Source organism: Anarhichas minor, unplaced genomic scaffold (assembly GCF_050575085.1).
Source record: "Anarhichas minor isolate MPS153535 unplaced genomic scaffold, ASM5057508v1 ptg000136l, whole genome shotgun sequence".
Lineage (NCBI taxonomy): Eukaryota > Metazoa > Chordata > Actinopteri > Perciformes > Anarhichadidae > Anarhichas > Anarhichas minor.
The window spans coordinates 21,265,504-21,279,947 of record NW_027466582.1 but is presented as its reverse complement, the minus strand read 5'-3'; the positions used below and the strand labels follow the sequence as shown (position 1 = coordinate 21,279,947).

Genomic DNA, 14,444 nt, shown 5'->3' with positions numbered 1-14,444 from the left:
TGTTAGTTGGATTGGTTCTGCTGACTGCAATGTTGGAAGGGGATGTATGGTATGTGTGCCTGTGTTCTACTATTACAATATATCATGTAAAAAGTAGACCCAAACTGTCAGCACTGACAAGATTAATTCCAAGAAAACTTTTAGTTCTCTGGTTTTGAGTATTTGATAGATAAGTGTCAGTTATTAAAGTAAAAAGACTCCTTTACAATCCTTCAATAAATTATTTGTGTAGTCACAAGGCTTGTGGGGAAAACAATTACAATTTCACTTGGAGAGTAAAAAGTCAAAATGTAAAGCACAGCGATAGCAGCTGTTTGAGTAGAGATAAACCGGATTCCTCTGTTGAAATATTTACTTCTCTGAAAATAGAAAGTATGAAAAGTCGGTGGCAAATCTTAATTCATTGCTCAGGAGTGTGCAGTGATATTTCTGGCCTTTTCTGAGTTGTTTTTTTTATCCCCCTAACCTTTGAGGTTTCAGGGGTGACCAGTTTTCCGCTGCAGCTGGTATGAGTGCCGTCTTCCTTTTTGCTCCTTCTGTTTACCTCATCTATGCTTCTTTCACCTTCGTTCTCGCTCTCATGTGATCTTGTTTCTTCCCTCCTTAAATCTTCTCCCAAAACCCTCTATAACTCCCGACCATCATACATTTCTCCTAATCCCATCTCTCCCTCTTCCACATTTTTTCAGATTCCCCTTCTCCTCAGTCATCTGCTGAAGGCCACTGATGTGGTTCCTCGAAAACCTCCGTCAGCCGTTCCACCGTTGGTTGAACCGCACGGCCACGACTGTGGTAAATAGGATATCGACACGAATCAGTTCAGCTTTCATACTATTTTTAGGATTCTCTCATTCAACAGTCAACTATTAACTTCTGCATGAAACCGCTCGCATTGTTCCACGCATAAATAGTGCACCATATGTGGCATGAGGCTGTAGAATTACCAAGCACATGGCGACAGGCTCCCTCTTCCTCCTTTTTCATTTGCTGTTTGTTATATAGTGCACGGGCTGACTACAAGAAGACTCTTCAGGTATACAATCTTCATTTGTCCCTGAGGGAGCACAGAGTTAAAGCCACCAAGGAAATTCCTGGATCTAGATGCATTCCTCTGAGACAAGATTGAATTTGTTTAGAAGTCTCTCGATCAAAAAGAATACAACTTGACAGAGGAAATGGATCAAAAGTAGGGTGAGAGATCTACAGTAGAAAGGCGCAAAGCTAAAGGAGGCGCCACGGTGTAGAGAAAGTGTGGTGAAGCACACCCCATAATACTGAATAAAAGGCCAAAGTATCCTAGCAACAAGCACAAGAAGAGGCTGCTTGCTCTGCAGTGTCCTCCGTTGCTCCTGGATCTTCAACCTTGCATCTTTCATTTAGAGGTTCTCCTCAACAACTCTCGAGTAGAACCCCCCCCCCCCCCGCTCCCACATGAATCCCTCTACTTCCTGTTAGGACACCCTGTTGCACCCTAATAAGGGAAGTTCCATTAAGTGTGCATGCCACTTAACAATATTAAGGTTTAAGACAGTGCTGGGTTCATAGAGTGCATATCATACGCAGGGCTACGTGCCATGAATTTAAAATAGTGGTGGGCAGACAAACGGCGCTCTTCCAATCCTTTCAGAGGAGAAGCCCTCCTCGGCCGCACTACAACATCAATGGTTTAATCGCCTTACATCTTTTGTTGACAGAGGAGAGAATATGTGGGAGATACACTGTAAAACCAACCTCCTGAAATCCCTCTTGACTGGCCTCGTTACTCAACTAATATGCTGCCATTGAGATCAAAAGTGGGGATGGGAGCTACAGAGACGGCCACAGGTCCAAGTGGAATGAGTTTGAGTTTTAGACTTACAGAGCGATGACATCTTTGGAAAGCGAGGACATTTTGGAAGGTTCTCACTTTGGGACAGACCTTCAAAGGCCTGTTTGGGAATTCAGACATGGTTTCAAGATTTAAGTTAAAACGAAGTTTAGGTTAGGGTTAGGTAAGGATTAGGATCGGATATTGTATTGTGATGGTTAAGGGGCTAGGGAATGCATTTTGTCAATGAGGGTCCTCACAAAGATAGAAGTACAAGGTTGTGTGTGAGAGGCAATGCGTGGGTGGGTTCATTGAGTTCACTTATCTGTCTAACATTTGTAGGTATCGGAGCTTATTATAATGCTACAGTGCAGCAGCCCGGGATACCATTTTAAAGTTATATCTAACTCAATAACTTTTTGCACTCCGTAACTGTCACCTGAAAAAAATCTCATGAGCTTTCGAGTTGTTATATAAATACATTTAAGTATGGAATTTGCAACTATTTTGCTTTCAGGTATGAGAGGAGTTTAATGTTTGTCATAATGCGTTTAATTCAAATTGTGTTTTTAGGAAGCCACATTCTGATAATGATGTGCTTACAGTGCCTTATGGAGGAACACTTAAAGTGTCCACCAGTCTTTGTTGCCTTGCCTCCTGATTCAAAATGTGCTGATGCCGAACTCTCCCAAAAACAGCAGCAGAGGAGCGGAGCAGTGGGAGATCAGAGGAGGCCACAGTGCTGGAGAGGAGAAACGGGCTGACTATAATTGACTGTCAGAAGTGTCATCTACTCTCAGCGTGTGAGTGAGAGTTTGACGTATGCTCTGTGATGCCCCTCTGAAGAGCAATAACCACCTCCATTTGCCTCCTCTGACACCTTCAGCTCTATATGGAGAAAGAAACGGCCGTCCTGACAGAAAGCAACTGCAACAGAAACAGCAGAGGGGACTCTTCCCTCCATCCCCCATCAAAGCACCCTTAAACCAAAGTCTCTATATCACCACTTCCTTTCCATCCTCCATCTATCAATCTCTAGAGCCAAGCAGCTGGTGGAGTTAAAGAGGATTGGAGGGAGACCCAGGAACATCTCCAGTGTTTTAGATAATCATGTGGACATTCCTGATGGTTGTTCCACCAACATTAATACCTCCAATACCCTGACATACATGCAAACAGATGAAAGGATAAAATGCATTTGGAGTTGTACCTCTAACTCTCATCCATCAAGGCTGCCAGACATTGATTTAGCCAGACAAACTCTTTCTGTGAGCCCGCATTTTCCTATGATCATCAGCTTTCCCCTAAGCGCTTTATGATAGTGTGGAATCGAGGGCTCTATCCTTGGCTGAGTTCAAATAAATAATGACTTACCTTTATAATCTGAGGCCCAGTAAAGTGGGGGTGGTCTTAATAAGTTTCTGATGGAATTTCAGGAGCCATCAGATTCTCGCAGAGTATTTGTCAAGAGCAGAACAACTGGGACGCATCCTTTCTGAATACATATTTAATGTGTGAGGGAATATTGATGATGTATTCACTGCAGAAGGTTTTCAAAGCTGGTCTTTGACCTCCCCATGTGACTCACCCACTTCTCATCTGTCAAATGTCCTCTTTATACAGTTTACCTAATAAAGCACAAGGGAACTGAGTGTTACATTTGTGAAAACATGAAGAGTTATTTATGTGACTGGTGTAGCTCTAGTGTTCGTTAGCGTATCTTGATTCATGTCAACATTGCAACTCTGATAAAAGCATTATGGGTTCCCAAAACATCAACAGCATCTTTTAGGCTGTACTTAGGCACAACGGTGATTTGAACTAAATGCTAACCTCAGCATGCTAATATGTTTGGTAGGTAATGTTTATCTTGTTAACTATCTTAGTTTAGCATTTAAGCATGCTAACATTTGCTAATCAGCAATCAATACAAATTTGAGGCCGATGGGAATATGATTAGCTCTGCAGGTATTTGGTCATAAACCAAAGTATTTTGAACATTTTATTTCGACCTGATGGCACTATATGAAAAGGGGTCACCCAAGTATTTACAATTCATCCTGAGGGAGACATGAATGTCTGATCCAAATTTCATGGCAATCCATCAAGTAGCTGGAGAGACATTTCACTCAAGACCACAAATGTGAACCTCATGACGGCACTCGATGAAAAGTCAAGGCTCGAGTTAGTAAGGAATCATCATCATTATCTGGGAAGAATGAATGTCTGTGCCAAATATTGTGCCAATCCATCTGGTAGATGTTAAGATATTAACACAGGTTAAGGGAAAATTTGGACGTGCTGGCGCTAAATGGAAAGTCAGTGAATCACCAAAGGCAGCCAGATTTATCCTATGGGGACCACAAATGTCTGCACAAAAATCCACAGAAACGCAGGAAAGGGTGATACCATCTGTGTGGCCAATAGCAAAGGGAAAGGTTATCTGGTAAAGGCAACATACGGTCCCATTTTTGATCAAAATGACTAGACATACGACACTTTGTCTTTCATGAACTGTGTATCTGCTTTCTAATTTTGCTACGTAAAGAGATACTTTTATGTAAGCCACCCATCAACTCTTCTAAAAATTCAGAGAGACATATTGGAAACTACTTATTTTCATCGTTAAGTTGACCACTGTAACACAAGACTTCAATTTACCTCTCACATGTTCCCTATCCAATTAAGTCTTAATACATTTAGAAAACAAAGAAAGCACACCCACACAATCCATCTATCAAGTCCCAATCCCATTTGATTGATCTCTTGTCATCCAAATCTTTCAACACCACCATCCAGGCTCTAAGCAACAAGAACAAGTGGGGAGAGAAGTCTGTCTCAAGGCCCATCCCAAACCAAAACAGATACATGTTTTCTTAAGTAACACAGTCCAGCCTTGGCACTCACAACTGGCCTGCAAGAGGAAATTAGTCTACAGAATAGCAGAGCAATGTTACCTGAAACCATCACAAAACTTCCTGAGGATGGAGCAACAATGTGGAGACTGTGCAATTCATTCCAGATGCTTCAGCCGACTCCACATGATCTCATGCCTCTGGAGGGCTCACCACACGTTTCACTTTTTTTGCAGATGCTCCAGTTTTGTCACAACTGTGGCTATGAAGACTAATCAACTGCTTCAATATTTCATTATTGCAAGAGATTCAGCTAAAAGTCAGCTAAAACATTTGCACAGATTCCAAATGAGGAGTTCTGTCTCTCAAATTGAAATCTATTGAGCCACTCCATGTGGGACCCATCTGAAGTGGCCCAGTGCCCACATTTTAAGCACCAGAAAAGAAAAAAAACTATCTATAACTGTTAAACTACATGCTGAAGTGAGGAGACAGCACTATCTAAATACAAGCAAGGTGAAGGTATGTGCTGACACCAATGTCACAATGTCACAGCAACGAAAAACAAAGAGCTGACAGGCAGAAAACCCAGATGAACGCCTTCTTCCTCCCAGGCCTCTAAAGGAGCTGATGAAGAGGTGTTCTGTCTCGGAGTTGCTGACTTTTGCCAACCTGGGACTGTTCCACCGATGAAGGTCACTGGGTGTGTTGTATAGACAGAATCAAATTGCTGATAGTGAGTTTATGGTGCAATCCCCAGATGGGTTTTTGTCACTGTTCCACCTGAACCCACTCTAGCCAACTCCCCTCTTGTGTCTCTCGTTTGGATTTGACGTATAACACGGATCAATGAGGGTCGTGCCAGAATGCAGTACCACTCATTTAAATCTACTTCAGTCAGTTAAGGACAGGCTGACAATGAGACAGAGGACGAGTAGAACGAGCCCTCTACAAGCTGGAATATACAGGGCAATGAATGCAGGTTAAGATATGAAGAAAGTCTATGCAGCAATATGGCTAAAGAAGTTAACCAGATACTGAGAGCTTATAATTATGTCAAACCTTCAGAATTCAAAGTTCTCTTGTGTTTTCAGTTTGCCAGCTGGTGAGTCACTTTGTCACATCAAGTGTGTGAAGCTCATAGACGACAATCCTGTGAAATGTCAATTCATTTCAACATCAGGTATTCTCTCCCAAAACAGAAAGAAAATGTGTTTCCAACAGAGGTACAATTATCTGCTTCTTAAAATAACTCATGCTCCATTGAGGTTCCCACATCTCATAGTAAAGTCGGTTTACTAATAGTTCTTCTTTCTTGAGTAGGTTACTTGGAAACACACACACACACACACACACACACACACACACACACACACACACACACACACACACACACACACACACACACACACACACACACACACACACACACACACACACACACACACACACACACACACACACACACACACACACACACACACACACACACACACACACACACACACACACACACCCCTCCCTCTGCTTCAGTGACTCTGAGGCTAGGCGTGGGCGCCGTCCACTCGCCCCACTGATTATTGCTGTTGCCGAGGCGACAGCCCGCTGCTCAACGATCAGAAAAGAAGGACATACATCATTTAGATCAGTGTAGACGGAGACGCGGAGAGAGATAAGTGGCTGAAATGGGCTTAATCATTTAAAGACAACATACTGTTTGTTTGGTATGACACCACATGTAAGTCATTGAAAGATGTGAGAGAGGACTACACAAGCATAACTAAACATTTCCTGTAAAAGGCACTAGCATCCGATCTTACAGTGAGTCCATGTCTGTGTGTGCGAGGCTCAGGCTGGCTCTATAACCTCATTCTGTCGGCTATGTGCTGTGTTGATGGGAATGAACGGACAGCGGCTCAGACAGCAGCTTTACAGGAATCCAGAGAGAAATGGATGCTGATGGAGGGGAAAGACTGGAGAAGTGAAGCGTGTTGGGTGAGGGAGGACGGGAGGTAAAAGATCAGTGAGCGACCCAGAGACAAGCGCTTCCTTTCTGTCCCATCTTCCTGTTCCCTTTTCCATGCAGTAACATTCCTGCTGTGTCACTAAGAGGAGAGAGACCCACTTCCTCTTTTGTTTATCCAGGAATGTGGGACGTCCTGACAGGCTGGCTTTTCATTGACAGTACACAGCTGAGAGTTCCCCTGTGGCTCTTTCACACAACCTCTCCTGTGTGTGTGTGTGTGTGTGTGTGTGTGTGTGTGTGTGTGTGTGTGTGTGGGGGGTGTGGGGGGGTCTACTCCATTATCTGTGTTATCAGCCGACCAGGCCTCCACAGACAGACAGGGTGCTGGGAAACGCAAGCCAGAGAGTGCAAGGGAAGCAGGACACCTGATGAACGTAATGAAAGAAAATTCAAAGTGTTCCATTTGATACGTCTTTGGGTGTAATTTGCAAAACACAAAACTTAACACTAAAACATACTGTACATCAGCATTTTCCTTTGTAACGGTAGCTTTGTAAAAGGGCCACAATCTCTACTACATGTTTAAACATGACCAAATGCAATCCTATTCATTTTCATAATTATAATAATCCTAGAGCTGTAACTTCAGTTTAGTCACCAACAGTAGCTGTTGTTTTTGTTCTCTTTTCTTGGAGTTGTTGCCCTTCATGAGAGAAGTACGTACATTTGGGTGAGGTTACTAAAGACAAGTCAGCTTCCTGGAGCACGGAAACATCCTATTCCTGCTTAGATGCCCTTTCAAGCCCCACAGAAACACTACACAATGACTTGAAACCACAGCCGTGAGGAAAACACCATTGTGTTGTTGATCCTCCAGTTTCATTTGAAACCAGAATGGAGCTCACACAGAGACGCCAGGGCCCACTTTCTGTTGATCGATTGTTTACTTGAGGAAAACACAGGAGAGCCTGAAAGCATGTGATTCTTTGAAGCAAGTAAACTAGCCATTAAGATTTTGCAGTGATGTAAAAAAGGGGCTTATTTTATCTATTTTGACCCCAATAGATATTTTAAATCAAGACAGTACTCTAAAGAAAGGAACGTAACCGTCTGACTATTAAAGCTTATTGATAATTCACCGTAGAGGGAAAATTACCAAATGCTTCAGTCACACATGAATGTGAATACCAAGGCACTGCTTTGGCACTGCTTTGGCACTGCTTTGACCTGAAAGTTTACTTTCAGGTCACGTCACTCCCCAAGGGTAAAAGAAAAGGAAACTGAAAAGAGAGTGAGACAGAAAGAAAAGCCTCTAAATCAGAAAGGAGACAAGTTCCTAGCCAGCCACACACACACACACACACACACACACACACACACACACACACACACACACACACACACACACACACACACACACACACACACACACACACACACACACACACACACACACACACACACACACACACACACACACACACACACACACACACACACACACACACACACACACACACACACACACACACACACACACACACACACACACACACACACACACACACACACACACACACAAGAATGCATTGCTTGTCTTCTGTGATGTGAAACAACATCTAAATCAATGCTTGCGCTTAATCGCCAGTGAATCACTAACCTATCTGACTGGTTCCAGAGACTGACGCACTCATGGTAATGAGGTCTGGAAAGTATTCAGGAAGTGGCACAGTGAAATGAATACATGCGTCTTCACTAAATATTTGGTTCCTGTAGCTGGGGAGCTAACACACCAGCCAGTCCGGCAACGTCTCCTCATACAACGTCTCCTCATACGTCTCCTCATACAACGTCTCCTCATACAACGTCTCCTCATACAACGTCTCCTCATACAACGTATCGTATGATATCCCACGAAAAGTTATACCTGATTTTTTTTGTGCGCTTTCCTGCCTGCAACGAGTATTTCCGCTTGTTACATTCAATTCAATTTATTTTTGTATAGCCCAAAATCACAAATTTGCCTCAGAGGGCTTTACAATCTCTACACATGCGACATCCTCTGTCCCTGGACCCTCACATCAGAACAGGAAAAACTCCCCCAAAAACCCTTTAACGGGGAGAAAAGAGGAAGAGACCTTAGGGAGGGAAGTACATGCATATGTCTTTTTCAAATAAACTTCCGTCTTCACAGGAAATTCTGTTTTTCACAAGAAAACTACTTAGTTAGGTAAGGAAAAGATGGTCGTTTGGGTTATAATAACCACAGAAGTGGCGTTACAGAAGTACTCAAGTTGCATGACAAAAGCATCAATGTTGACTTCAAGTTTCACACGATGAACCAACAGCGCTCTCCTGGCTGAAAGATGGCTGCTTGTTGGACCCATCCACCTCAGCAGTCTTTATACTTCCTCTTTCAAGATTACGTGGATAACATCCGAAAACATTTTGTGGGATAGCTGCGCAATATTTTTCGTAAGTTAATGCTACGAATGCTGGATGACACATCGGGACATACCAGCGATAGCCAATCACAACAGCTCCCTGAGTTTGTATCTGTTTTCTCTGTACTTTACTCCCCCTTGATGTTTTGTTCTCAGGGTTGAGCATCACTTTGTTCAATAATTGATACTCCAATAGTGGACGGTTAGTTAAAAAGTGGATGTTGCGATGCGGCTAATAAGCCAATCGCTTCTTCCATTTTGGACTCGGCAGCTTTTCATTAATGTTGTACGGTGTATCGATACTAAAAAGGTACCGCGGTACCCGTACGTTAAAAAAACGATACGATTTTGCATATTTTTAGTATCGATACTTCATTAAAATAGGCGCGATCAGAGCGCACTCGCTGCTCCGCTCCCTGTCATGCTGCCTGCAGGCATTGACTGCAAGGGGGCGGGGCTGCCCAGCGCTCACACAGCAACAGGCAGCATCACTCACAGCGAGTGATAGCAGGGGAGACATGCATCAAGGTCCGTGTACGTTTTGATAGTCTGTTTTACTGTTCAGTCAAAAAAACGACAATACGGAAATACCATGTATTCTCGTTTTTCGTTTCAAACCAAAAACGGAAAAACGGAAATGGGGGTCCGTGTACGGTCCCCACTGACATACAGAGACCCGTCTGCGAAACGTGTTTCAAAGCCACACAGACCAAGGGAGGCAACACGTCTAACATGGCAAAGCACCTTTCAGACAGACACCCCCAACTATTTAATGAGTTCAAAGAACGACAGGTAAGCAAATGCGATTATAAACATGAACACCCCCAAGCTCACCTATATACAGCTAACACGAGTAGCCTTAGCCTAGTTTGACGACGTCTATATGATCATGAGGTCACAATGCACACACACAAGTGTACTAAATGAAACACAATTGATGCAAAATGGCTACATGCTGGTGGAGCCTGAGGGTGGATCTTGAGCTAATTCTTTTTATTTTTAGTGAAGGAAAATAATTATTCCATGAATTAAGATAAAATATGAAGTGAAAATATCAAACTCACTATGCAAGTAAATGAAGCATTGTTTATCCACCCACTCCCAGACAGTCAGACAGATGCCAGCAGAGTCAGCAGCAACACTGAGACAGAGTTCCCTTCAGCTGTTTGAAAGCCAGCGGAAATATGAGAGAGGCTCAACAGATACGAAGAGGTTAAACATTAATATTAATGCCATTTGTTAAGTGTTCAAAAAGCTGGGCAGGAACAAAGCTGGTAAAAAAGGGAACCGTACAGATGTTTTATTTATTACCATTATAGATAAATATACCAGTATCGTATCATATTTGTGGTATTGTATCGAATTCTGGTATCGTATCGTAAGTATCGGGTATCGTGATACTTATGGCAGGTATCGTATCAAAGTCATACTTTTGGTATTGTGACAACCCTACTTTTCATTGCCTAAAGCCTCAGACTAGGTACCGGTCACACGCTCATGGTTCCATTCATACTACCATTGAGTGTCCACGTAGGGCTGGCGTTCCAGTCGGTAGCAGAAGGCACCATAAAGACAAATTATGTAAATGTGGGTAACGGAGGATCTGTTCACATAACCTCTCTTCAAACAAGCATCCACTTCGTCATTTGCTTCTTCTTCTTGGCTAAACCAGCAAGAGGTGCATACGCCACCAACCGGACTGGAGCGTGGAGCGAAACTGGACCATGTGCAGTCGGCGGGCATGTGATGTGTACAGTCCGCGAGGGCTTGCACGTGGACGGACCCTCATACAAAAAGCATGAACCGGCCTAAATGTTGGCCAAATGTCAGAGGTCACCAAAGTTGAGCTCAGGGTGAATAGATCCATACAGATATACAAGCAAATCGACTGATTGTGGAGATAACATTGGAATTTGGTAGAAAGGAGGGAGGAGAGGCCCTGTAAACGTCTCAGTAATGAAGGCGTTCCATCTCCAGCAGTCACATGAAGGTGGACCTGATTTAACATCTCACTGGCCTCTGGCACACATATGGCTAAACAAACAAACACCAGTTTAGGTAAGAGTGAAGGATAAAGCCACTGCTGCACTGAAACCATTCACTAAATGCAGGACTCAATATTAACGCTTGTCCGCCGCAAGTAAACTCTGCGTCCGGGCAACTGGAATGCCTCATGCAGTCGTCCTATCAGGCCAAAGTGTCTGTGTCAATTATGACGACCCTCCTCCTCCTCCTCCTCCTCCTCCTCCTCCTCCTCCGCACTTGAGTGGCAATCATCAAGCTTGTCTCCTAAATGCCCAGGACGAGTCAGTATTAAATAAAGCCACACTGCAGCCGGATCTGACCTCACAACATTGTCACTCGGATGTAAAGCAGACAATTGAGTAGATCTGTGCTGGGGAAGACTTTTCTTACTAGTCAGACCTGTAGGAGCTAGTGTCGACCTGCGATCAACTAAATTCCTGTCCAAGCAAACACTTCTAGGTACAGTAATCCAATTTATGTAATAGCAGATTAGGATCAATGTAGTATTGCTTCGTTGTCATTTGTATTGATTGATATCTTGCAATTATGTAAAAGCCGAAAAGACTTGTGATGCTTAGCTTTGTTTAGGACCAGATAGCATCAATCTCATTCCCAATGCATTGGTATTAACAATGAAATAATGGATCTGTCAAGGGAAGCGGGTCTTTCCCCTGCTAGCCTGCCGTTGTGTGCGTGTGTGGGTATTTGTATCTGTGCATTATTGTCAGTGTGAGCACCCAGAGCCAGAGCCTCAGGGGCACACAATGTCACAAGCATCAGGACAAACAGCAGCTTAGAGAGGTGCTGGGCTGCTGCAGACACAATATTCATGTTACATAATGACAGCCAAACACCGGCCAAAAATGTCAGTGTTTCCGGATTAAGGGCTGCCTCAGCCCTCACTAGTGCTCATTTCCATCCTTCACAGTTCTCTCAGGATGTTCGTGAATGTCCAATGGATAACATGTGACCGATGTGATCATTGAAGCTGCTTGCTTTGACCTCATATATGCTGCTGCTGCCCCGTCCTTGTAAATCGGGATCAAAATGATAATGATAAAGTTTATACTGGGTGGAGGATTTTTTTCCTCTCATGAAACAGAATTTATTTCCCTTGCCAAACGGACCGTGGCGAGTTATCAGCCCATGTGCTAGCTAAACGAGGCTTAGTGTCCTCCTGTTCCATCAGGGCATTTTCATCCCAGCTCGAAGCTTTCAGCCGTGTATTTAGGTCTTAACACAGGGACATTGATTTCTGGTCCCACGCCATGCATTTCAAAGCAGACATGAATGCTCTTCCACAACCGAAAGGCAACAATGATAATCAGCAAAAGACCCCAAAAAAAATCTATTTGCTTGAGCCCCCTACCTAAAAGCTATTAAGATAAGTCCTCTTCCTTAAGGACCACAAGGCCAGTGACCTAAATCAGTACAGATTCAAATGATGGGGTAGCATGAGACTGAAAAGGCCACTTAAGGATACTGTGTGTGCATATGTGTGTCATAATCACCCTAATCAAGACATTACAGTGATGTTAAGCCAAGACCCCCCATGTTAATCCTTTTACAGTGATTTTGAGCAGCATATATTGTCAGTGCAATCACATCCTAACTGTATCATCTATGAGGAGTGAAACCAAGAAGAGGAATAGAGCTGTAATACTCCATACGTGTCTTTTGAGAGCTCAATCACACGGAAGTAGAAGAAATCAACAATTCCAAAAGGTCTCAAAAGACCAACACATTGTGTATCTTATGTGGAGCTCTTGGCATTTCACCAATGTTTAATGTCAGGCCTGACTGGTTGGCATCTAGTGGGCCTATGTCTCCCTGCAGGTCACTATGACAGGCTGTGTGTTTCCATATGTGGGGGGAGTGTGTGTACTCACCATTAAGTCCATTGGGGATGCTCCTGTGATGGTGCGGTGCTGACAGGTCATCCATGGACCTCCTCATGGTGGTGCCCAACTTACTGTTCTCTGGGGTGGGCTTGTGCATGTGGTTGTGGTGGTCGGGGCTACCAGCACTACCTGCGCTGGACGTGCTACTCCCGTCCCCAACATCCCTGACCGTGCCCGTGCCACCGTTCAGGTTGGTTAAACTGGACTGACTGTCTATGGAGCTCCTGGACCCCGCTCCGTTCCTCTCCTCGTCCAGCATGAGGATGATCTCCTTCAGCTCAGAGTTCTCCCTCAGCACGGTGTCCTGGTTGGCCTCCAGCTCCTTCAGTTTCATCATGTAGGTGCCCACCTCCTTCCACATGGCACTGGCAGTGTAACGGCCAAAGCGTTGCCACTCGCGGGACAACTTCTTGCCCTTCTGTCGGTCGTCGTCCAGGAAGCAGCAGAGCTCCCGGAGCTCATGGTTGTCGTCTTGCAGCTTCTGGTTGATCTCCTTCAGGCTGCGGATTTCGTGCAGGTGCACCTGCAGCCGCCGGTTGATGTCTTTCATCATGTTGCCATGCTCGATCATCAAGTTCATTTTCTCGCTGTCCACCCTCCTTAATCTCCGCACCAGCTCCTCTTTGCTGCACCGCAGCGTCTCCTCGTCCGTTAGCTGGCTCACTTCTTCCTTCGCTCCCTCGGACGGGTTTTTAGCCATGACTAGCTGCGAGTCTCAGTTCGTGTGAACGGTGGCCTGAAAATAACTGTCAAAACTAATTTAACCAAGCCTGGGCTGCGGGACTGTATTCAAATACGAGTACATTGTCCAAAATAGTTAAGTGTCGTTATGCGCTCCTCTTCAACAGGCCGATAATGAAAAAGAAAATATGAATATGATGCTATCGCAACCCGTGCATGAACTGAACGTCCTCACCTATCTTTTGAAGGAAAAGCCTTGATGTATTAACTACTGGTACTCACATTGGTGGTACTCACACATGAGAAGCTCAGGATTTTAAATCGATTACTGGGGATTTTCAATCAGGTCCTGGTCCCGTCAGCACAACACACCGCGTCCCATCGCAATGTGCGCCGCCTCCTCTGGACATCGCTCCATTCAAACGATGATTAACAGAAACCTAACAAATGAATAATTCACTGTTAGCTGAACCCTAACTTGAGCTAAAAGGTGAAACGTTGCGTAAACAAAATGTTGAATGGCCGCGCTGCTCTCTTGAACGCGTTATAGCTCGGATAAGCCTCTTTACCGAGGCGGTGTGCTGGTTCAAGCCTTTCCACTCAGCCAGCTTGGAATTAGCAGCGGACCCCCTCCTTCTTGTGCAAATACTCGGGTTTGAAATCATTCAAGAGGATTCCGGCCAAGACGGCCAATCAAGACGTGGTAGAGGAGCGGGCGGCAGGTAGATGAGCTCACGAGGCTCAGCCCTCTTAAAGGGACAGTAC

At 44.3% G+C, this 14,444-nt stretch overlaps 1 protein-coding gene across 2 annotated transcripts in view; it reads right to left on the bottom strand.

Annotated features, from left to right (window-relative positions):
• ccdc85cb (coiled-coil domain containing 85C, b) overlaps window positions 1-14,319 on the bottom strand; it is a 48,013-nt gene extending 33,694 nt beyond the window's left edge. For both annotated transcript variants that reach the window (XM_076084437.1, XM_076084438.1), the window contains exon 1: window positions 12,987-14,319. In XM_076084437.1, the coding sequence (XP_075940552.1) occupies window positions 12,987-13,698 (712 nt within the window). In that variant the 5' untranslated portion in view covers window positions 13,699-14,319. The remainder of the gene's footprint in view (window positions 1-12,986) is intronic.
• Between the last annotated feature and the right edge of the window lie 125 nt (window positions 14,320-14,444).